Below are 24,856 nucleotides of genomic sequence, written 5' to 3'. Positions count from 1 at the left end.
TGTCAGGTGATATTGTTAAATGGAGAGACTAAAAGGTAAATTCTTTAGTCAATATGTGGGTTCTATATTACCACCCGCTTATGGGTGAGAGATTAGTAAATAGTTTGCCAATCACTTTAGTTGCAATTCCTTTTGGTAGAATAGAGGTGAACTGTAACAATCCTAACTAGATCACCTTATAAGATCCACCACTTGTCTTATGGGCTCTACTCAAATTCCATTCTATAAAATGAGGCTAAGAGGAGTAGAGAAATACAATCACACAAATTCAAAAAATAGATTTTTGCATTCTCTTCTCTTCTCTCCCTTCCTACTTAGGGTTTTGAACCCTAGCCTCTATTGTTGAGGAATGGAATTTTTGTAGTTAAGTGGATATACTTGCATGGAAATACGGTTGACCTGATCCCTATTTGCGGTACATAAGGAGCATTATCAAGTTATGTCCATTTTTGGTCATCATCATGGATACATTATCAAACCCATCATCACACACAAAATCATATCATGATCCCCATCCCTCCCCCCCCCCCCCCCCGCCCTCCACACACACACACACACACATAATCGTATATATCATGATCCTCATCCCCCACATGTCATTCCCCTCCTGGATGGGAAATATGTTTGACTTGATTCTAGAATAAATCAAAATATGTAGGCTGATTGACGAAGTGATGTTCAAGTGTGGTCTTCCCCACCTAATTCTAGAATAAATCGCAATACATAAGTAGCTTGACGAAGTGATGCTCAAGTTTGGTCCTTCCCCAACCCATGTATATATTGTTTTCTTTTATTTCCTTTTCATTAATTATACACTTTCTTACAAGTTGTCCAACTTAATAACCTAGATTATAACTAGATTTATTGCTTTATTATTCACGATCATTTACCATTATAGATGTTATATATAGGACTAGTAAGTTTAGGAATGGTCTACACAGAAGAAGATCAATGTCTAGTCTAACAGACATGATGCCTAACACTTTCTCAACCCGTAACCTTGAACTTACCTGGAGATATGACTATTTTTCTCTCCCTCTCGCTCTTCCTCTCCCCATCCCTATTCTCAGCTCCTTCAGAGGCTACGCATATCAGCATGGTCGGGAAATCAACAAACTTGTAGAAGGAAACCACAACTGGTTTTTGAATGGAGTCGTTGTTTCATGTTGTTGTTTGTTTCTCAACTCTAAGGTGCTCGAATTGGATATGGAAGAACTGCGATTAGGAAACCTGGAGAAGCATCTAGAGGCATTTCTATGAAGGGACTTCGTTGGATTCTGATGCAAAATCTTTAAGTTGGAGAAGAAAGTACAATGAGTGGTCTGTGGCGCTCATAACATAAACATACCCTCTGCTTTAGCTGGAACGCAATGGTTATATTTTTGCAATTAGACCAACCCCGGTCTAACTGCCCGCACCTTTGGGTCATAAGAATGAGTCAAAGTGGTTCAATTTGGGTAAATTATGTGAGTTAGAGTTGATAGGTTTGGTCCAGTTTAATTAACCAGATAGACCAGCCAATGCAGGTTCTTCCTTAGGTATACTGGAAAACGGGAAAAGCCCAAGCCCAATATGAATAATAACGGGTAAGGTTGTCTGATCCAACTCATCAAACCAAGATGGATTCAAACTGCTAATCCACCCTAAGATTAGTACACGTACCCGCTTAGAATGCACCCAATATTCCTCGTACCCCCTAAGCGACTCAGTATTCCATGTACCACCCTTGTTTTACACCCCAAATGCCATTTAAGTCCACACCAGGTATTAAATGCTATAAAATGACCAAACTATCCTTTCTTCTATCTTTTCTAAAATTTAAAAAGACTTAATTGTCCTGATCTATTTGCTAAAATTTAAAAAAACTAAAATGCCCTCATCTTCCCCAAATCATCATCTTATTTTACATACTCACCACCACCACCCCCACCCCACCCCACCCCACCATTTAACTTTGTATTAAATGCAACAGCTGTGGATACCCACCCACCTCCCAAGGGAGAAAAAAAAAAACCTCTCCGGCTCCGCTAATGTGTCTCACTCTACTCACGGAGATGAAACTCTGCATCTCACACCCTGCGGCAAAATGTCCAGCAGCGCTTCTGCCGGGGCCTCCACCGGCAGCGGTAACGGTGGCGGTAGTGGAAGTTCCGGTTACTTCCTTAGGAACCTCACAAGCCTGGGTCTTGGCTACGCTATTGCCATCGCTTTAGGGTTTCTTGTCCTCCTCTCCACTATCCTCCTTGCCTCCTACGTCTGCTGCCGAGCCCGTTCCCGTTCTCGTTCTTCAAACCCAGGTAGCTCCGACTCTAACTCCGACTCCTCAATTGTTAACGGTGTTATCCTCCCTCGCATTATCTTCGTTGCCGAAGACGACGACGGCAGCGGAGACGAGGAGAATGGTGTTGGGCTCGATCAAATGGTCATCAATTCGTACCCAAAGTTCCCGTTCTGCAAGCCGAGGGATCGTGGGAGTGGAGATTCCATGTGTTCGATATGTCTTTGTGATTACAAGGACGGGGAGATGCTGAGGATGATACCCGATTGTCGACATTTCTTTCATCTCTGTTGCATAGATGCTTGGTTGAGACTTAATGCTTCTTGCCCTGTTTGTCGCAATTCTCCGTTACCCACTCTATTATCGACCCCATTGTCGGAGCTCGTGCCGTTGTCGCAGTATCCAGGGGATCGGAAGAGGTGATGCTTTGTCCCTGCCCTGCTTTATTTTGTTTTGTTTTTCACTTTTCTGTAAATTTTGACTTAGCAAAGTTCTTGGGCTGTTACAAAGATTGAAGCTGTTTTTTGGTTTCTGTCATATGTTTTTTGGGGCTATGTTTGATATTATAGTTATCTGAGGCAATGGGTACCAATGTATTTTGCTTTTAGTAGAGGAGGGGAGGAGAGACAGTGAAGTGGGGTTTCACGGTGGGATGGTGATGGTGTTAATGGTGGGGGGTGGTGGTGGTGGCTGGTATGTAAAACAAGATGATGATTTGGGGAAGATGAGGGCATTTTAATTTTTTCAAATTTTAGCAAAAATAGGTCAGGGCAATTAGGTCTTTTCAAATTTTAGAAAAAATAGAAGAAAAGGTAGTTTGGTCATTTTATAGCATTTAATACCTGGTGTGGACTTAAATGGCATTTGGAGTGTAAAGCAGGGGTGGTACGTGGAATATTGAGCTGCTTAGGGGGGTACGAGGAATATTGGGTGCATTCTCGGGAGGTACGTGTACTTTACCCTATATTTATTCACATTTTACAAAAGAATCAGAAAAAAAAATATGTGAACTTTATTTTATCTCGTATTAAATGCGTAATATATAGGTTTTCTCGATCCAAAGCATAGTTGGAAAATCAGGTTTTCTGATTTGACTCGCCTTTTAGAAAACCTGGTGACTTGGCCTGATTAAACCTGATCAAGCTGAGTCATGTTTTTTTTTTATTATTAAAAAATAATAATAAATGCTACATTGTTATGGTTTTGATGATAAAGACTACAGTTTACCAAAAATAAGATGATAAAGACTGCAATGTGGGGAGTGAGAGAGAGAGAAATGACTTCTTTTCATTTATATACAAAATTATAAATATTACATGACAATTTCCAAGAAGAGAGAGAGATCCAAAACGTTAGTTTTGATAAGCATTTTTGGATTTTGGCCTTTATTGTTTTACACATTTAGTTTTACATTTATTAGTTGTTACTTATTATATTTATTGATATATTCACTCATAATCTAGTATTTATATTACCAAAAAAAAAATCAAGTTGCATTTATGTATTTAAAAATTGACAAGATTTGCCTAGTTAAAAGTGACTCGGGTTAAAAAAATCGAGTCTTGCTTGACTTAGGCGAGTTGATCAATACCGAGTCACATCATTTTTCACATTGGTCGAGTCTACATAACTCTTGACCAGGTTTTCCAAAATTTTGACTCGACTCGGATGACGCAGCCGAGTCGAAACCTAGTTTTCCAACTATGATCCCAAAGTACCAAAAATCCTTTGGCCTTTGTCCGTTCATTCCTCTATATTGTTGCAAAGCCTTCTTCCATTTTAAATCGAACTCCCATTCGTTCCAATTGATGGGTCAATAATTTTTCGAGTAAAAGTATAAAACAAGGTTCTCCAAGCTTCATATATGCCCGATACCGATATCGTACCAAATATAAATTTGGTACAGGTATTTCATATCAATACAAATTAAAACAGATATTGCAGTATCGATTTGGTATGATGTATTTTCAATATTATAGTCAATACCGAATACCGACTCAGTGCGTATATGCCATATCAATACCATACCAAATTTATTCGGTAGGATTTGGTGTCGATAATTCGGTACTCAGTACACATTGACACCCTTATTTTATCATAAAAGAAACAATAATATTGAAAGTCAAATCAATTGAGCCTGAACTGAAACTAAACCATTTTTTCGGTTCAATATCTAGTTAATCTCGTTTTCTTATTCTATATCTAGGGGTGTCAATAAAGCCCGGTTGGCCCGAACCCGCTCGAACCAGCCTTGAGCCCGGCCCGACCCTGATTTTTCAACCCTGAGGACGGGTTTGGGTTTAGTTACAGTCTGACCCTGGCAGGGTCGGGTCGGGTCGGGTCAGGGTTTAGATCCTGGGCCTAGCCCTGCCCTGCCCGACCCGACCCGACCCGACCCTATATTAATTATAAGTATATAATATACTTAATATAAGTAACAGAAGAGAATTTTAGAGAGATAACTACTAGCTTTGTCATCATCATGAAGTGGAAACCTATAAAAAGAGTAGATCATCTACTATTTTGATCAGGGCCATAAAAAGAGTCACTCACATGATTGTTATTTAGTTGTAGCCCCTATAAGTTTACAGGCCTATTGAGGGGACACCGTTACAATTGTAGAGAGAGAGTCTATACACACGCCGTTTTTTTCAACATATTTATTAGCTGTCCCATAAATTGAGATCCTATGTTACAAAAACATGGTCTAATGAGACACGTGGATGGTGTCATAAATCAGGACCAACCAGACCAAACCCGACCCTGGTAGGATCGGGTCAGGGTTGAGAGTTTCTTGACCCCGACAGACTCGGGTCAGGATCAGGGTCAAGATTAAGGTCTCTAGGGTCGGGTCAGGGTTTAGGGCAGGCCCGGCCCAACCCGACCCATTGACACCCCTATCTATATCACCATCCGGCCATCATCGTATAGATTTGTACATCAACACTGGTGGTGGTTGGCACAATAGTAGAATGGATTAAAGAAATAATTAAATGTGGAAGAAGAGAAACTGCAACGAGGCTTTGAATTGGCCTTTGGGATTGAGCCATTGACCAACCTACTGTTAGCATTTCATGTACTATGTAATTTTAAGCAGTAATAAGGGCGCATGTGGGTAGATGGGAAGTGTTTGTTGCTACCCATTAAGCGATTGGGAGTTCAAACCTTGTAGGCTCGTTATTTTTGAGAGAAAGGTTTTTATCATACCAATACTTGATCCTTGGTTTCGAAGGTACCATACAAAGGTTTTGACCATTGGAGCAACCAAAGGTATTGGTGTAGGCTCGTTTTTTTTAATCTTGGTTTTTAAACTCTTATTTATTTCCATCTAACCCATGATTCTATGGTTGCACAATCTGGCCTAGATTATCCTGTTTGATGATGGTTTAATCAGGTGATTAAACTGTTTTAATCTGACTAAAGTCAATGTTTACAAGGGAAATAAGGGTACTCATCTCTCCCATTAATCAAATCTCAAACCCAAATATGCTTAGTTAGAAACTATTCCAAGTGAAATAGGTTTTTTTGTCTTTCAAAAAGATTTATTGATTTAGACCTTGTCTCATCTTTTTTTACTTTGACTTAATCTACACGATTCTTGATCAAATTTTCCAAAAGTTTGATTCGAGTCAGGGGACTCGTCCCACTCAAAACCCAAATTTCCAATTATTATTTAACACCTCTTAGCTGTCAATAAATTATGTATAGCATCGTTTTTTGGCTCTCTTGGTGTAACATACTAGTTCTTTTTCAATTTTCGGTAAAATCTTAACTGGTCAAAAATCAAAATTTTAAGTTATTCTAAATTCATAGTAAGCTTGACTCGCTTTTTTTCTTTTACCATATTCTAAAGTTTCTTCACTTGGAGAAAGAGAACAAACAAAAAAAAAAAAAAAAGAAAGATGGCCCATAGTCTTCTCCAGAGTTCTTTTTCGATCCATGATTCACCCTGATCGAGTTTGACTCACCTTATTTAAAATAAAATAAAAATAAAAATAAAAACTGAATTTCCAAACTATGCATGACCCAACTTATGCAAAATTCAGATTGTTAGAATCTCACAAACATCCAAAGCTGCAGCTGTATAGAGTATAGAGTCTATACTCTATAGACTCAACCGTCAACCCTTTCAGGCTTCCCTTAAGAATTGTAATTTCCGAAAACCATCAGGGGCTTCATGGGTAGCAAAGGCTTAAGATAATTACTGGTCTGCAAAAGACAGATGGGCAGTGCATTCACAACAGCCCACCTACCGTCCGTCCTTCACACGCCTTATTAAAGTCTCCTCCCAACTCAGTAACTCAAACAGACTCTCTCTCCCTCTCTAGCTCCTCCCACCTTCACTCTTCCGCTACTCCTACAGTCTCACTCAGTGCTGCTATGGCTACCAGAAGCTTCTCCTTCCTGTCCTTTCTTTTCATCCTTTTGATAACTTTGGTTTCAGGCCAAGATGGTGGTACCTCTGATGCGTCGACACAAGATGGAGGAGGAAGAAGAAGAGAGCTGGTTCCAGCCATGTTTATATTCGGAGACTCCCTCATCGACAATGGCAATAACAATGACATTCCTTCCTTGGCCAAGGCCAACTACTACCCTTACGGTATCGACTTCAACGGTGGTCCAACTGGTCGCTTCTCTAATGGTTACACCATGGTTGACGAAATCGGTATTACCCCATTCGAACCTGTGTGTGTGTGTGTGTGTTGTCTGTCTCCATCTCTGATGTTCTTGTTGTGTGTTGCAGCTGTTCTGTTGGGTCTTCCACTCATCCCAGCATATTCTCAAGCATCTGGTGTGCAAATGCTTCATGGAGTTAACTACGCTTCAGCTGCGGCAGGAATCCTTGATGTCACGGGTAGAAATTTTGTGAGTTCCATTACATTTACATCTCTTGAGTTCCGAGTTAGATTCATGAAGCACGTCCTCATGCAGGTCTCATGCATGCTTACCTCACCTGATTGTGTCCATCCAAATGTGGGCCCACGCTTCTGCATGTCCATCCTCCCCTTATATTTCATGGGATTATCATGGCCGTCCGATGGTTTCTTTTAATTTCAGATCAAACTAGGATTTGCATAGATGAGTGTAATGGAGTTAATAGTTCCATTACCTTGTTAGTGAAATATCTAAAATGCTGCTATTTTTGCCTTTCGATGATCAGGTGGGACGCATACCCTTTGACCAACAGATACGGAATTTTGAGAACACCCTTGATCAGATAACGAACAATCTGGGAGCGAATGATGTAGCCAATGCAATCGGACGGTGCATATTCTTTGTTGGGATGGGCAGTAATGACTACCTCAATAACTACCTAATGCCCAATTACCCGACCCGGAACCAGTACAACGCCCAGCAGTTCGCCAGTCTATTAATTCAACAATACACTCGGCAACTCACCGTAAGTCATCCCTGTGAATGAGTCAATGAGTCGACTCACTTTTAATAACTTGAGCAAACTTTGAATTGTTTTCCTCGTTTTGTTATATGTTTAATGGGGTTGGATAGCATTGTCATTGAATCCGATAGTAATGAAGCTGTTTTGATGGTCGGTGGAGAGCAAACCCCAATGTGGGAGGTGGAAGATCTCGTTTCAGCTGTGCTTAGGCTTGCTTATTCTTTTCCAAATATTGTTTTTTCCTTTTCTCCTAGGGCTATGAATAATGTTTCAGATGCCCTGGCCAAGAAGGCCCTGTCACTTGGGTGTGTGACAGATTGGCCAAACTCCATTCGATGGCTTCAGGATCTCTGTGTGACTGATGCTGCCGCTTGCACCCACCCCTCTCATCAATAAATTCCCTGTTTACCAAAAAAAAAAAAAACAAAAATGTTATATGTTTAATGGGGTTTCATCTAGTGTATAGGTGACTCAGATCCATTAAAGGGCTTGATTTAAGGAAAATTATCTCCTGCAACTTCCTGTTCGGTCTAATTCCCTTGTACCTGTAATAAGAGGGGGATGGACCCCACCTGGGCAGGATGTTTGGATAGGGATGAAATGGTCATTGCGCCCACTCCTTTTTAGGGGCACTAAGGGAATTGGACTGGACAGGGAATTGCAAGGGATATGATTTAACGTGTTCTATCAACTAGCAATTTTACATTATGGAATTTTTGGCATATTGATCAAGTACCGAATATTTATTGTAGAGCCTATACAACCTTGGAGCTCGGAAATTTGCTATATCTGGGGTTGGACTCCTTGGGTGTGTGCCGAGCATTCTCGCACAAAGTCCCAATGGCCAGTGCTCGGAATCGGTGAATGGGCTGGTTCTTCCCTTCAATGCCAACGTCAGGTCGCTGGTTGACAACCTGAATGCCAATCTCCCCGGTGCTAAATTCGTATACCTTGATGCCTACCGGATGTTTCAGGATATCGTCCAGATGCCTACACAATATGGTATGAATCGGGTTTCAAATCTTCATGTATATATGTAGAAGAATATCTTCTTCTCTTAAATTTTATTCCTCTGGGTTAATTGGTTCTGTTCTGTGTAGGGTTTAGCGTGATAGATCGTGGGTGTTGTGGGATTGGGCGAAACAGTGGACAGATCACATGTCTACCATTCCAGACACCGTGCTCCAACAGAGATGAATATGTGTTCTGGGATGCTTTCCACCCAACAGAAGCTGTGAATATCATAATGGGAAGGGAGTCCTTCAATGGCAACACCAATGTTGCCTACCCCATTAACATCCAACAGCTTGCAAATCTTGATCTTAAGCCAATTAGTTAAGTAGATTCTTTATTCTTATTACAGAATTAAGCTTTAATATGGGGATTACTTAATTAAGGATAATTATCTACATTATTGGATTTTGATTTTGAAGACAAGTGTAGAATGATATAGAATTAAATTACTTCTTGAGTATTTAGATATGTTATTCTTATTAGTGGTAATTAATTCTCACTTATATTTTAACAAGTTTTACAATAGAGTTGAGATTGTAGACCTATTCAATATATAACTAGTTAATGTGAGGCCTATCTATGGCCTTTGGCCTTTGCCCTCATGGCCTCAAGGTAAATCTCAGCCGCTGCTTGTGTAGCCTATTCAAACCTAGCTTTGTTCATTAATGAATAAAGATTTCCTACATGGTCCACTAAAGAAGCCTTAGTTAAATGCCATTAACAATCTATTATATACCAGATTAGATGGGATTCAAATTTTGTAGACGTAGACCCTTAGTTCTTTTGCTCACAATTTGTATGAACCGTTCTTCCCATTGTTCTAGGAGTCCCATCTAACCAACAAAAGGGATAGATGGTGAAGGAAAACTTTGCCCAAAATAATAAGTCATACTAAAAGCCATAAAAGAGAATTGCATACGATTTTGGAAAAGTTTTAATATGTATCTTCTTAGATTACAAAACGAATCTCTTATAGATTGCGTATAAAAATCCTAAATTAATGGTTGTTCCAAAAATGGTGGATGGAGTCGGTCTGAAAGTAAATCAAAATAAAAGTCATAAAAGAGATTTGTACATGATTTTGGAAAAGCTTTAATAAGCATCTTCTTAGATTACAAAACAAGTTTCATTGTTGATTGTGCATAGAAAAGCATTAATAAGTATTTTTTTTTCATAAAGTTGGAGAGAGTTTCTCTTCACTATGGGTCACCAAGATCTATCACTGGGATGTCATTATTAGTCTCCCTCCTCTACTTAACAAACATGTGAAATGTTTCTTTTCCAATTCTAAGAGTCCCATCCAACCACCAAAAGGGGTGGATGGTGAAGAAAAACTTGGTCCAAGAAAATAAATCATACTAAAAGCCATAAAAGAGAATGGGATACAGTTCTCTGCATGGGGGCACAGGGTGCGCCCAGACATATGGGGGGCGAACGAAATGATTGGCCCGCACCCCCAAATGCCCAAAATCCCGTGCCGTATCAGAATATTGAGAGATCAAACATAAATGAGTAGAAATTATTTTTACGATAAGAGTATTCAAACAATTACTTGCACTGCCTCTTTCAGAAACCTGTAACAAAAATTATGTTAGAAAATTGGCAGGTTGAGTCATGTCATTTGACATTATCGTTAAGACCATAAAATGCCCCCTATGGTGCAACTAAGAATGTTGTGAATTAGCCTCCAAGATAAAACATCCCATTGGCTCCCCTAACAATCGTACACTTGATTACTAGACCCCTTTGAATACTACAGGGATGTGCTCAAATTAAAATAACTGAACACACACAATCATATCACTCTCAAAATAATGAAGAACAAGATTAATACCACATACAAATGGATTATTCAAGATAGACTTTGATAATCTCAAGAGGGATTTGATTAATCCCAAGATACACTTGATTAATATCAAGAGAGCTTGATCTATCTTAAGAGGGACTTAATTAATCGAAAGAGATTAGATCAATCTCAAATTAGATTCATTGATGCTCCTTAAAAAGGATAAACCCTTCTTCCTACTTATATTGGTAGGAATATGCATTGAGAAGGAGGAATTAAAGAGAAGTCTTTAAGAGGAGGAATTAAGATGATAATTAAGATGATGGATTCAATAATCCAATAACAGAATAGAGTTTTTTTTTTTTCTTCAAGAAACTTCAAGGAGAGGCTACATAGCAATTTAAGAATCAACATAAAGAGATATAAGTAATTCCAAAGAGAACTAAAATGATATGTAAAACAAGAAGCAAAGAGTTATAAAACTTCTTTTGTATTTAAACAACTATTTAAGGCTATATGAATCTTAATTTATTTTAAAACTCATTTAAAACTAACAAAACGTATCTTTTTAGATTACAAAACAAATCTCTTATAGATTGTGCATAAAAATCCCAAATTAATGGTTGTTCCAAAAGTAATGGATGGTCAAAGAAAACGGAAAACTCCCTCAAAAAAGGTTAGTCATAACAAAAGCCATAAAAAAGAATTACACATGATTTTGGAAATCGCTTTAATAAGTATCTTATTAGATTAGAAAACAAATCTCTCATGGCTTATGTATAGAAAATCCAGAATCAATAGATTTTGCTATAAAATCCCCTCAAGTTCTCAAGAAGAATATGCATTTGGTTTTGAAGTCAGTAGAAATGGCTAACGGCAAGCTTCTACATTTTGTTTGTCTCCTTATTTTGGTTCTCTCTTCCATGGCAATGGGTAAGTGTTTCAACTTCATCTTATTTGCCTTTTGACCATTTGTAAGGCTTGTTTGGATGTCATACCCAACAATGAGAAACCAATTACTTCTGGGTAGTGCTTGATTGAAATGGTCATTTTAGTTGCTGTCATTCTTCTAAGCTCCTTCTTGTTGGTTATAACTAATTGTTTCTTTTGTTGTGTTCAGTTCACTCATCAAGGTACCTGGAAGAAGAAAGCAAGGACATAGAAAGTGTTGGACAAAACCAATTAAATCTTCCACGTTGCACTTCACAAGCTCAATGCCAAAAACTCTGTACTGGACAGGGACATAAACTAGGTTTTTGTAGATTAGGTGAAACTGATCTCCTCTGCCAATGCTTTGGCTAGCTATATAGTTCAATAAATAAATTAAGGGTAAAGGTTGGGTACATTGGCGCTGTGCCTAGCCTGTGTCTGTCTCTCTCCTATTTTCTTCATTGGACACAACTGCTAGCTCCAGGAAAGCTAGCGGCGTGTCCAACTCTCTCCCATAAGTAAATAAGAGGATGTATGGTTATATGTATCTCATATGCACTTAAATAATACTGACTTTGTTATCTTGAGTTCTAAAAAATATTACTTCATTACTCAATGCAGAAACAAGGCCAATTAAAACGTGCATGCAGGAAGTATTGCAAATGAAATAGTTAGCCATTTTCCTGTATCGAAGAAGAATATTATTGTCTTCTTATGTGTACAGAGATACATTTTAGGCAATGTTTGGTATGCATTCTTGCAATGTATTCCAAGTCGATTTCGCATTTTTAACTGTTTTTATCGCCTGAGAATGCAAAATTGATCTAAAAGGCATTCTAGGTCAATTTCGCATTCTTGGACAATAATTTGGCCTAAAATGCATACCAAACACAGCCTAACACTGTTTTGTTAGAAAACAACATCAATTGAAGTGAAGGTTTCAAACTTACCTCCTGAGGATTGGCGATCCTACCATGTTGTCCACCATGCTTCAACTTTGGCTTCATCATAGTTGAGTGTGTTCTTGGGTTGTTCCATTGGGGGAGCTCATTGTTCAGGGGTGGTTTTTCTTCTGTTATGGTCCGTGCTGGAGGGATCGTTTCTTTGTTTGTTTGCGTGAGAGGTATGGTGTCTTGTATTCCGTCGCTTGCATTTCTGAGTTGATTTCGAATGACCATTAAGAGACTATAGAGCATGAAAGTTTTTTAGGACTACATGGGCATTTCGGTAATATGTGTCTATGTAGGGTTGTGCTATATATTTGTAGCGACATGATTTTCTTTGTAATCTAAGAGAGGTGTGAGGACAAGCGGCTATAACAAACTCTCCATTGATGATAAAGCATGTCTCATCTCATCATGGATGTAGACAATCTTGCCAAACCCTGTAAATCTTCATGGTCTCCATTCGTTTCTTACTTACGTCAATTTAGGTTCTCTTTTTTCTACATTGCTTATTTCCCATTGCCTACAAAATAATCACTATTAATACTTGTGTAACCTTCTTCCTTCCATTGAGGAAAAGAGTAAACAGTTACCACTCCATGTCCGTTACAAAGCTCTTAATCTGCAATGTCTCCAAACCAAATGGCCGGATTGGCTGGCGTGGTTATATGGGCCACATCAACTAACATTCTCCCACTAAGTCTATATTGCCACATGGCAAAATGGGTCTTGAGTTGTAAAACTAATGTGTGGCCATATTGCAATATCTAGGTTCAATCCTTATGAATTATCTTATATTTCAAAAAAAAAAAAAAATTTAACTCATAAATTTTGGTTACTGAAAGGCTCGGTATATGGACCCTTCACATATCTTGACCCTAGTTCTGGATCTGAATCATACACCCGTTCCATGGCCAATCTCCAAGTTCACTTTTTGAAGAAATGCAAAGGCATGTGATTTTGTAAGCATCATCATTGGATTGAGAGAAAGGACGAGAAAGGGAGATGCATAAGGTTGTAACATGATCTGAACTAGGTATTTAGTTTGGTTTTGGTTCAGTTCCAGGGAGGGGAGTATTGGCGTGATCCCTAATCGAACCAAAAATTGAATCAGTTCTGAAAAAATGCTACCTAGTCGTGTGGCTTCTGCGCCCATACATAGGAGTGTGAGATAGTACCGTCTTGCCCCTATGAAATAAAAATTGCATCTATGTTGATGCCTTGTGTGCAGGTGCTATATGACCAAACAACGATCTCTTGCCTTAATATTATAATATATTAAAATATTATAATATATTAGTACCCAAATTCAGTTCAAAATCAATAGGAACCGGAAACGAATCAAACCGAATTCGATTATTGAATTTCAGTTCTGAATTGTAAAAAAAATTTACTCGGTTCAGTTTGATTCAAGCTATTTGGACCGGTTCCATTTTCAATTTGACGCGTTTGATTTTCCTTCAATTTTCCCTTGGTTTTTTTATTCATTTTTTCTGTCCTCCAAAGTTCAAGTTCAATTCAAACTGCAAACTTCGATTTTAGGAAATACCCGAGTCATTTGGGATTTTGGGGATTGGGAAATTCTAGTCAAAAGGAAGATCTGTTTTCGTTTCTTCTACTCTTTGCCCTTGGTAGATCTTTTCTTCTCTCCTCCTCGGAAAAAAAAGTTTCTGCCAAAACAAATCCAATTGATGGCGAGGAGACCGGACGAAGAATACGATTACCTCTTCAAGGTCGTATTAATCGGAGATTCTGGTGTTGGCAAATCCAATCTCCTGTCCAGATTCACCCGGAATGAGTTCTGCTTGGAGTCCAAATCCACCATTGGCGTCGAATTCGCTACCCGAACCGTTCAGGTATAACTAACACTAGTCTATCTCCTTCTTCTTCTTCTTCACAGTTCTTTCGTTTCAAACCATTTGCATGCAGCTTCTCTTCATCCCTCTGTCACGATTATTTGTTGAAATTGTGGCGAGGGTTTTTGTTTGCTAAAGTGGGTTTGGGTTATCATTGTGATACGGGGTTCAATTTGGTTTTATGGTGTTGTTCAGTTAGTCTGGGTTGTGATTTGGAGATGTGGAGCTTAAGAGGTTCGATCTGGAGTTTATAGTCGGGAAATGTTTGAAATTCTGTTTGGATTTGGTGCCACTGTGGGATTTTACTGAATTACTTGTTTGCGAATTGGTATGAGATGGATGGCAACTGGATCTAGTGGATTCATTGTCTAGAGATATTTCTTCGACGCTATCTTAGTGTTCTCCTTAGAATCTTAGATCCGAAAGCAATATCCTCTCATCAATATCGAGATCCAATCTTGAAATCTGCTTCCATGCAACCCAACATATGGGTGTATAGTAATCCAAGTATCCCATGCTTAAACACTAAAAGATAAAATATCTTATGCTTAAAAAGCAAGTACACTTGAGCCCTTTCGTAAATCAAACGCTAAAAATTATCTGTAGAGATGACTTATTCTTTATATTATCTTTTTTATTTGACATGTATTTTTTTATTCTGAATCTTAGATATGCAACTAGAGAGAGCTGTTTTAGTTTGAGTTAGAACATATATGTATTTTCCCCAATGATTAGACGCCTTCAGACTAACTAAATACATATACATTCATGTAACAGTTACCTAAATCCATATACATAGTAGGAAGAAAAAGCATAGTCTGATTCCATTCTTTTGTAGGAATATTGTTCTACCATCACCAAAAGCAGTTCCTATGACCTCCATGGACTTCGATTTCACACAGGCCTGATTATCAAAAACCTATCTCCCTCCCAATGTCCCACACAACTGCTTGGATGATTTTCCACAGGATGTATAGGAACCAAATCAACTTTGAGTCAGTAAGCAAGCCATGCTTCAGTGTCTTTTGGTGTCTCCCAATCCACATGGAAGAATCAATTAAAATAACTCATTGTAAATTTGTAATGCATGTCACTTCTTAAAAAAGTAGCGAGTGGTCTGCAGATTCTTTTTCTTCCAAAAAAAGGTAACATCTGTTGGCCATTTGTAATGTTCCCTGAAGTTTATTTAGAGTTAGTGTCCTTTGAATAGAAACCACCCCACAATGTGTCCACCTTTGGACTTTGAAAGAGCAAAAATTCCATAGGGATGAAGGGATTGCCATTGATGTTGGAGCTTCTTGATCAGTTTTATTGTAAATCTATCTTTCCATCATTTTTGTGAGAGTAACGGGTTCTTTTGTTGGTATTATTATATGCCTGGACTGGTTTAGGTTAGACATCTTCCACAACCAAAGTGGTGGACTCCTGTAACTGGTCTATGACAGGAATCTCATCCAACCAAGGGTAACATGTCGCTTTAGGTAAAAAAAATTCTTTGGCGAAGGTAATAGACACTGACTGGTTGTGTAAAGAAAAGGCACCTAGACACAGTCAGGCGTGCATCCTTATTACATAGTTCCATAATGATTTAAGGTTAGAAGCAGCATTGTCATAAGGTGATGGAAACATAAAGTAAAAGGTGATTCCAAGGAGTTTTGGGAGAGTTATGGCCATTCAGTGATAGGGTGTGAAGCATTAATGAGATTTGTATTCTGAGTATTCCAATTTAATTAGGAGTACGATCTAGGTTTGACTTATATTTTTCTTTGTTTCAAAGAGTCAGGCAGTTACAAGAGTTTATAAAACTTGAATTAGAGTTGTATTACGAGTTTCACTGTCTGAGAGTTAAGTTTGACTTTAAATAGGAGTAGTAGTTGCATAAGGTTTGTTAAAAGGCTTTATGTTCAAGGAAACAGCCTCTCCACAAAAAGTGGGTGTAAGGCTGCGTACATATGCCCCTCCCCAGACCCTGCTGTAGCGGGAGCCTCGTGTAGTGGGTATGCCCTTGTTAAAGGGCTTTATGTTGTCAACTGGAGAAGAAATTGTCTGAGGTTCCTGCAAAATTTTTTTGCCCCGCTCCCAACAAAAAAGGCTGAATTTCTTGCCAGATATCTTTGGGATTCATCCAAGTTGTTAAATAGTTGCTAATTCTACTTTTATGCTCTGATTTGTTGTAGGTTTATTACCTGGTTTCTTTTTATGCAATCTGGGTTAGTTCTGGGCTATTTTGCTACTTTCTTCAAGTTCTTTAAGATTGTAGCTAATTCTTGATCTTCTTTCTTAGGATTCTCTTACATTTTTCCTCTTATTTCATTATGACTCTGTTAGCCATACTTTTTATTTTGATATCAAGGTTATTTAACTTCTATCCATCAGGAAACCTTGAATCGGTATTTGATAGCCTTAATTTGTTGGTGTGAAATAAGTGAAGGAGGACAGAATTCCTGAGCCCCTATGGCACCAGGCTAGGATCTTTAAACCATCCTACAGTGTCAAATAGTTAGTAGTATGTATCTTAGTTGAAGTCAAAGTTGTTGTAGAACTGCAATATGTTGAATTCAAATTAAGAATTAAGAGTTTGAATCATCACAGTCTAAAAATGCTTGGATCACTGCCCTTTAATATTTTGAAAATTTTGAGAACAGAAATCTTGAAGTCTTTCCTGTGGGAAATTCCCAGTGTGCTTGCTATCTTTGCTATTATGCCTGCTGCTTTTGTACCATTTGGAATTGCTGTTTGTCTTTGGATTTCGATATACATTTCAGTGGAATTGTTTTCTATACTGATTCAAATGTCAGAGGCTTGATTCCTTGCTGTTTTTGCGATTTATCCTTAGTTCTTTTCCTGTTGTTATGGATTCTATGTAATCTTGACGACCTGTGTCAAACCTGTGGTAATGTACTAAATCAACCAGCTGGTTTCACCCATAAAATTCATGAACGCAATTTCCTGTCCATCTTAGTGTCTGTCTTTTCCTTCAATTACCATTCAGCCAACGGCCCGTGAACTTCAATCTATTTTTGGTTGTCCTAATAAAATCAAGAAAACTACTATCCCTAGCTACACCACTCATAACAAAAGAGAAATCAGTCATTCTCCAATCTCCAACTGGTTTACCCAAATACTCCCAAATTCTTGGGATTTTGATTAATCATTGGACCATTTTCGTTAAGATGTACTGTGAAATGTATTGACTAAAACCACAGAATAAAAAAAAAGGATGTACCCAGTGCACGAGGCTCCCGCCACCGCGGGGTCTGGTAAGGGTCATAATGTACGCAGCCTTACCCCCGCTTTGCGGAGAGGCTGTTTCCAGAGACTCAAACCCGTGACCACTTGGTCACAATGAAGCAACCTTACCGTTTCACCAAGGTCCACCCTCTGAATAAAACCACTGAATGCTGTGTATTAATTCTCTAGAACCAACAATGAAGCTAATATGTAAAATGTTGGAATCATAACTGTAATTTAGTTGAAACTTGGGGTTCTCTTATGACTTTATGAGCATTATTTTGATTATGTGAGGATCTTTCTCAGGTTTTACCAGACCAAATAATCGGATGATCTTTTTAATACTATAAGTATAAGGGTTTTTTACAATTACCACCCCAAAAACTTTCAAACAACTGTTACCCCCCCCCCCCCCCCATGGTGCAAACTAATTACTAAATGGACCCCACCGTTACAGACCCCTAACGGTGGGGGTTAGTAGTGATACAAAACTCTTGTCACTGATTTTCTAGGACAAAAATACCCTTGGTCAAAAAGTGAAATAAACCTTTTGAAGAACTTCGTCTCAGCCCTCTTCACTTCACCCTCTTCACTTCATCCTCTCCACCTCACCTGTTGCAGCAAACCGGAGGAAGAAGAACTTCATCTCAGCCCTCTTCTCAGGCCACGATTTCTTCCACCGTATAAAAGGATAGAGAGGTGCCGCCGTTAAAGCCCTCTTCTCAGGCCACGATTCCGATGAAAAGAAAACCGAGCTTCACGGCCCACACGGCCGTCTGAAACCTATTTCTAGTTGAGCTCTTTAACAAATCCACCATTTTCTTTCTCCGAAGTTTCAGAAATCAATAGCAGAAGAGCTTCAGAGATTTTTCTTAACAAAATGCTCACCCAAACCGAGCTGAAAAGTTAAAATCCTATTATAGCGACAGGAATAAAATGCTCCTCCTCGCTCTATAACAGAAAAAAAAGAAGATATAATGGCAAACAGAGACAGCCTAAGTACTTCACAGATCCAAAACGGCATTTAAAATCGCCATTTCTGGAATAAAACCCTAGCATTTAAAATAAAAGCACAGTAAATGCCAGCAAAGAAGAAGCTGTCTCACATAAAGCTAAAACTGAAAGAAGAAACAGAGGTTTTAGACGAAAAAAATTCCAGTTCTCAGAACTTTGAAAAATTTCCAACAAGTTTCATCAATCTGCAGAGAGCTTGAGATAGATCTGAGGAAAGATCTGAGGAGATTGGTGAAGAGATTTGGGTGCAAATCGCCGAACCAGAGAAAGGGTTGTTCCATGGGATTGCGCCAGTCTGGGTAGAGACTCTGAGAGAAATCTTCAAAGGCGGCGAGGTCGAGTGCTTCGTAATAGTCTAGGAAATGGCGGTAGAGAATATCGACGTGGGTGCAGAGGAGGCTCGCTGAAGAAGATGACATGGAGCGACGAAGCTGCGGGAAGAATGGTATTCTTGAGACGGTCGATCCATTCGTGATAATAATCTGTGAAAAGACTGAGAATTGGAGCCCAGATTAGGGTTTCTTCAAGAAATGAAAAGGGGAAAAAGATATATAGAGAATTAAAAAATTGATTGCAGACAACAGAAGAGAGAAGGAGGCTTACCGTTTGCTTTCATCATCGTGGAAAGAGCTCTACTTTCCTGTTCTTGCTCTTCTTTGATTTCTATTCTTCATAGCAGAAGAGTGTGAAGAACGTCGGTTGCTCTGAATTTGTGAAAAAATTATAATTAGATCGAGATGAGAAATTCTTTGTTGTGGGTTTTTCCTTCTTGGAGAAGATTCGAAGCAGGTGTAGCGATTAGGAAGGATGAATGTTCAGTCAAGTTCGGTTGGGGTTGCAGAGGAGGAAGAAGAAGAAGGAGAAGAAGGAGAAGACTTGTCATCAGGGTTTTTTACAATTACCACCCCAAAAGGGCATTTTCGTCCTAGAAAATCCGTGACAAGGGTTTTGTATCACTACTAAACCCCACCGTTAGGGGTCTGTAACGGTGGGGTCCATTTAGTAATTAGTTTGCACCATGGGGGGGTAATAGTTGTTTGAAAGTTTTGGGAGGGGTAATAGTAGATATGAAAGTTTTTGGGGTGGTAATTGTAAAAAACCCTAAGTATAATGTTACAATCTTATGATTGGCAACAAATAACATTTAGTAAGAGAGGACAGGACAGGATTAGATCGAATTAGGAAATGCATAGCCTGGTATAACCATTCCATGGTGACATCCTCTACCGCAATTAACAAATGGTTAATACAAGCAACGCATTAAAGACCCACAACCAGCAACTGCTGTCACCATCCACCAACATCAAAAACCCTAACTGCTACCAGTAACCTTCCTGCCTCACATCCCAGGATATAGGAAATCACCACAATGATAAAATAGACAATTTTATTAAACAGGGTCTCCTTCCTTTAAATTTTGTGAAAGATTTCAAGCTTAAGTGTTTCTCCCTTCCCAATTAATTTTGATTGAGTTATCTTACTTTCCAAGGATGTGCCTCCCTGCCCTTTTTTTTTTATATATTTTAATAATGAACACAAAGCTGTTGATTTCTGAATAACAATTTATTGATAAAGAGAAAAATGTGAAGAGACAGATAAGAAAAAGAAAAAAAAAAAAGACTTGGCTGAGAACATCACGCAGCCTCTGCCAAAGGCAAAAAAAAAAGAAGGAAGATGACATTTACTTGAGATGCCAAATGAATGATATGCTTGAGCAAAAGCGCAAATTGAGTGGATCTCCTACTCCAAGTTGGTACCTCTTTTCAGCATTTAACAGAACTTTCAGGACCCCCTGGAAAAGCCAGTTTTTATCCACTGGCAGCGCCTTCAAACCTGCCTTTTCTGCCAGACTTATAACATGTTGAAGCACTTCACTTGAAATTCCCTCCTCCCCCAGCTCATGACTAATGACATTTTGCAGAGAAATGATTGCTGGATTCCATGAAGCTGTAAAGAGAGAAAACGACTAGGCATGGAGAGGGATTCCAAATATATTTAGCCTAATTTCAACTTGCGCACACACACCCATAATATAGCATAATTTCACTTTCTGTATGAAATAACGTAACTTGCCACTAATTTCCAATATTGGCCCAAAGAAAACGTAACAATCCCATCTTTTATGACTACCCAATAATAGATGCAACGAATGAAGAAATGCCTATGCTATTAGGTTTTTTTTTTAACAATTCTGAAACTTTTTTGTCTATTTTTTCAATCTTCAAATTTAACTGATGTTTAGCAAGCCACAATAATTTATGGTTAATTTTGTCTTTCCCATATTTGATTGCCTTCATATTCATTAAATGAAATTGCCTCTCTTCTGTGAGATTTTGATTAGTGCTGTATTAGACATTTTGCACTTTTAGATTTGGCAATCTCATGATGTTTCTGGGGAACAGGTTGTTGTCCTTACAACAATGGAATGTTGTGACTGAAGTTTTGTCTTAGTAGTAAATCCTTTTCTCTATGTAGCATGGATCTTTTCAGACAGTGCATTTAAGTATGTTGATCAATCAAATTTGGTGTAGGGTTGCAGCTACTCTGTACCCCAACCCTTATAAGCCTAAGATCAAGCATAACCTGGGTCTGTCTCATGGAAGGGGCAGGGCAGGGGATCGTCAGAAAATCTTTGTGGGATAGTGGGAGGTGACTGGGGTGGACCCCTGTTTCCATGGAAGGAAATGACATGGTTGCAGGTATAAGAGAATATAGGGCTGGAGCTCCTTTTTGGACACACACAGAGAGAGAGAGAGATCAATGAGAAGTTTCAACTGCTGAAGCTTCTCGTGACCATGAGTCGATTAATCTGCAGAAAATGGAACAATTTGTAGAGTGGGAGTTTCTCAACTGATCGAGTAATAGCGCCCAAAGGTCTGGTCACAGTACGTACTTGAACCCGAAGCTACGATCAGATTCCTCAGATCCAGCCGATTGGGTATGGTCCTATTCAACCCAACCCCAGAACTTAGAACGGCTGGCCTTCTCTATCTCCAGTTAAAACAAGAGGTAATAACCCAACATTTCAGGCATAGGAAAACCCAACCTACCAGAGATGAGCCTTTGGCATATCAGGTCCAGATCCTCTGTGATCATAGGGTAACCAAAACCTGAACACCCCTCACCCCCAACGGGGCATGCCAAGTTACCTACTGAACTGCCCCTAGCATCCCTAAATGTAACCTTGTATATTTCTTTGGGGATGCCAACCAAAAGTGACCTCTTATATTTGGACCAGGACAGGTTATCATCCCCTGCTGCTAATGCTGTCTGCTATTGTTTCTTGATTTACCGATAAATTGCTGTATTTCAATTTTGGATATTATCTCCTGTTGAATAAGGATAAATTATTATGAAAACAGATGGCATAGATATCTGTTGTCATTCTCAAGTGCAATCTCTTTTGCTGAGCTGGGAAAAAAATAAAACATAAAAGTGTTCTTTTAATCTAAACAATCAGTCGATTAAATCTATGGTAATTATGTACATCTTTGTTAATTGACAGAGTTGGGTTTGTGTAAAATGTGTGCAATCAAAATGTCTATATGTTTTGTCTAATCATCCCTTAAATGAAAGTGAACTATGATTGTCAGGGTAGACTAATTTAGACTAATTTTTCTTAAATGAAAGAAAACTCTGATTGTCTGGGTAGGACTAATTCCTCTTAAATGATTAGATATCTATGCTATCTTCTTTTTGCACTGTTTTGGTGTTATGGAGTCTAGGATCAGATTGATCTGATCTGTATCAGGATCAGTCCTGAATGTTCTGAAATGGGATAAAGATTATAGTTGTTCCTATCAAACTTCTAATAGGGACCTACTGGTCTGTCCAGTTCTTCCAGTGGATCTGGGTAATCCATCCAGATCCAGTTCAGATCCTAGGGTCCAATCTCTTAAACCTTGTTTGGTGTCTCAGCAGATTATTTTTTAGGGTCCTTGCCTGTTAAAACAACCAGTCAAACTTGCTATCTTAATTTATGCCTTTGCTTGACGCTTTGTTAAATTTGATTCGAGCTAATCTAGTCTCACCAACTGTTTTATGGAGAAACTACCTTCATGTATTACCCGTTCTCTTTCTGAGTAGGTGGAGGGGAAGACAATAAAAGCACAGATATGGGACACAGCAGGGCAAGAGCGCTACAGAGCGATAACCAGTGCTTACTACCGGGGTGCCCTTGGAGCCCTTCTGGTATATGATGTTACGAAACTAATGACATTTGATAATGTTAGTAGATGGTTGAAGGAGCTGCGGGACCATGCTGACTCAAATATTGTAATTATGCTAATTGGTAATAAGACTGATCTCAAGCATCTCCGAGCAGTGGCCACTGAAGATGCACAAGGCTTTGCAGAGAAGGAAGGCCTATCATTCATTGAGACTTCTGCACTGGAAGCTACGAATGTTGAGAAGTCTTTCCAGACCATCCTTGCAGAAATATACCGGATAATTAGTAAGAAGAATCTCTCTTCAAACGGGCCTGCACCTGAAAACATTAAAGAAGGGAAGACAATTGATGTCTCAGGATCAGAGATGAACACCAAGAAGTCATGCTGCTCTTCATCTTAGTGGTGATTTCTTTTCTTTTTTTTTTCGTTTCCTTTTTTGGGGGAGGGGGTTATTGTTCTGAAAAAAGTATAGTTTAGACTCCTTATTGTCTATTACCTGGTTTGTTTTTTCTTTTAGGAGTTTGAAATTGATTCTTGGATTTCACTGTATTTTGCTTCATGATATCAGAAACAGGAGGAATTCATATTTTAGTAAATGATCAAAATATTATTATTATATAACTTGATGGGGAATTAATTGAACAAGGCAACCACATGGTTAAGAACGCTATTAATAAGAGATTCTAGTCTTAAATTATAAAAGATTCAAGGGAGAAAGAATTGGCATTAAGAAGATTCAAGCCTGTCATTTGCATGATCATTTTATGTGCGATGTCTTGTCATAAGGATATAATTTAAAGTGTCCACAACTAGGGATAGAATTGGCATATTGTTCATAGGGTTATCACATTATGTATTTTTGGATTGTGACTCTAAAACATAAATGTGTGTATTCATATTGTGTGTTTTGTTGGACAGGTTCATTTTAAGTCCTGTTTTTTTGTGTAACAAGGTTCTTTGATAGTTATAACTTATAAATGTGTGTATTCATATTGTGTGCATAGAAAGTATGTTTTATGTCTTGGTGTATCAATGGTTGATGCCTACATTGATTATATATCAGTATGTCAAATTTACGGTGGGTTTTTAAGAATGGAGGATGTACTCAACATATAATCCACTTCCCACTTTAGGTGAATACCTTGAGAGAATTTATTAACAATGATTAGACGAAATTCCAAGCTCAATGGCAATTTGTAAATTATTTACAAACATATTTAAATATTATTGTTATTAAATAATTATATTTCAAAAAAAAAAATTTCCAATCAATGGTCGAGATATTCTGTATTGGTTGTTATGACGGATTACAGGTTTTGATGGTATTGTTATCTATACTTGAAAATCCATTATGCAATGTTACGGTGGACGGACATAAATGTAATATATTCTATCACTGGGTGGACTTAAATGTTATAAATTCTATCACCTAGATGTTTATTTTTATTTTCAAGTGTTATTTAGTGGGAGAACCTTGGCGCAACGGCTAAGTTGTACTATTGCAACCTATTGGTTGTGGGTTCAAAACTTGAAAACAACCTCTACTGCGAAGCAGAGGGTAGGTAGCGTACATTTGCCCTCTCAGACCTTGCAGTAATGGGAGCCTAGATGGGAACTAAGAGAGAGATTCCTATAAGTACGTAGCTAAGAGACTAGAGAAGTAGAGAGGCTACAACACACTACACACGATTTCTAGGGTTTACTGCCAAAATCGTGGCTGACATGCTTTCTCCTCCAATTCTTCTCTTTCCTCTCTTTCTAGTGTTTGAGAGCTAAGGTTTCTGAAACCCTACTTGAAAAGAACATCTACACTACATAGATCTTTGTTGCCCATGATGAAGAGCCAATTCAAGTGCTATCCTTCGGAGAACTTGCACCAGTGGCTATCGAGGTATTACCCTTATCGTTCGTTTTTGTTGAAACCTGTACTGCATGATCTATGGTGTAGGAATGCAACATTTTGTTTGACATTTCCACCACTAACCAGGCATAACTTTATTTTCTTGCCCTCATTCATTAGTTCAATTTTGAATTTCAATTACTTCAGAATTTTTACTTGAATTTCAAAATACCACACCTTTTATTTTTTATAAAACATATTCATTTAAGTGGGGCATGATTTTATTAGATGACCCTCATTTATTTGCTGGTAGTATTCAAGTTTCAGAATTTTTTTTTCGCAAACCACACTTTTTTTTTTTTTTTTTTTATAATCACACCAATCCTAAAAGGATTC

At 38.4% G+C, this 24,856-nt stretch overlaps 3 protein-coding genes across 4 annotated transcripts; all 3 read left to right on the top strand.

Moving 5' to 3' along the window:
* Positions 1 to 2,041: 2,041 nt before the first annotated feature.
* Positions 2,042 to 2,810, top strand: LOC122653956 (RING-H2 finger protein ATL67-like). The gene has a single exon (XM_043847921.1). It carries the CDS (start codon positions 2,087 to 2,089, stop codon positions 2,699 to 2,701), a length of 615 nt encoding a protein of 204 aa, XP_043703856.1. The 5' UTR covers positions 2,042 to 2,086; the 3' UTR covers positions 2,702 to 2,810.
* Positions 2,811 to 6,616: 3,806 nt separating this feature from the next.
* LOC122656080 (GDSL esterase/lipase At1g71691-like) lies at positions 6,617 to 9,034 on the top strand. The gene is made up of 5 exons (XM_043850515.1): positions 6,617 to 6,944; positions 7,023 to 7,144; positions 7,440 to 7,679; positions 8,429 to 8,678; positions 8,777 to 9,034. The coding sequence occupies exons 1-5, from the start codon at positions 6,659 to 6,661 to the stop codon at positions 9,013 to 9,015; spliced, it is 1,137 nt and encodes a 378-aa protein (XP_043706450.1). The 5' UTR covers positions 6,617 to 6,658; the 3' UTR covers positions 9,016 to 9,034.
* Positions 9,035 to 13,982: 4,948 nt separating this feature from the next.
* Positions 13,983 to 23,234, top strand: LOC122656081 (ras-related protein RABA2a-like). 2 transcript variants are annotated; one of them, XM_043850516.1, is made up of 3 exons: positions 13,983 to 14,206; positions 22,538 to 23,017; positions 23,090 to 23,234. In XM_043850516.1, exons 1-3 carry the CDS (start codon positions 14,042 to 14,044, stop codon positions 23,090 to 23,092), a joined length of 648 nt encoding a protein of 215 aa, XP_043706451.1. In that variant the 5' UTR covers positions 13,983 to 14,041; the 3' UTR covers positions 23,093 to 23,234. The 2 variants fall into 2 exon arrangements, with proteins under 2 accessions (XP_043706451.1, XP_043706452.1); XM_043850517.1 differs by lacking the exon at positions 23,090 to 23,234 and having other exon boundaries at positions 22,538 to 23,046.
* Positions 23,235 to 24,856: the final 1,622 nt, after the last annotated feature.

This window comes from Telopea speciosissima, chromosome 3 (assembly GCF_018873765.1).
Source record: "Telopea speciosissima isolate NSW1024214 ecotype Mountain lineage chromosome 3, Tspe_v1, whole genome shotgun sequence".
Classification (NCBI taxonomy): Eukaryota; Viridiplantae; Streptophyta; class Magnoliopsida; order Proteales; family Proteaceae; genus Telopea; species Telopea speciosissima.
Note: the sequence above shows the minus strand (reverse complement) of the source record. Positions and strands in the feature narration are given on the sequence as shown.

Coding starts and splice junctions, on each gene's coding strand:
- LOC122656080 (XM_043850515.1), top strand. CDS start 6,659: ATGGCTACCAGAAGCTTCTCCTTCCTGTCCTTTCTTTTCATCCTTTTG. Junction 6,945..7,022: donor CACCATGGTTGACGAAATCG/GTATTACCCCAT, acceptor TGTGTGTTGCAG/CTGTTCTGTTGGGTCTTCCA. Junction 7,145..7,439: donor ATGTCACGGGTAGAAATTTT/GTGAGTTCCATT, acceptor TTCGATGATCAG/GTGGGACGCATACCCTTTGA.
- LOC122653956 (XM_043847921.1), top strand. CDS start 2,087: ATGTCCAGCAGCGCTTCTGCCGGGGCCTCCACCGGCAGCGGTAACGGT.
- LOC122656081 (XM_043850516.1), top strand. CDS start 14,042: ATGGCGAGGAGACCGGACGAAGAATACGATTACCTCTTCAAGGTCGTA. Junction 14,207..22,537: donor TCGCTACCCGAACCGTTCAG/GTATAACTAACA, acceptor CTTTCTGAGTAG/GTGGAGGGGAAGACAATAAA.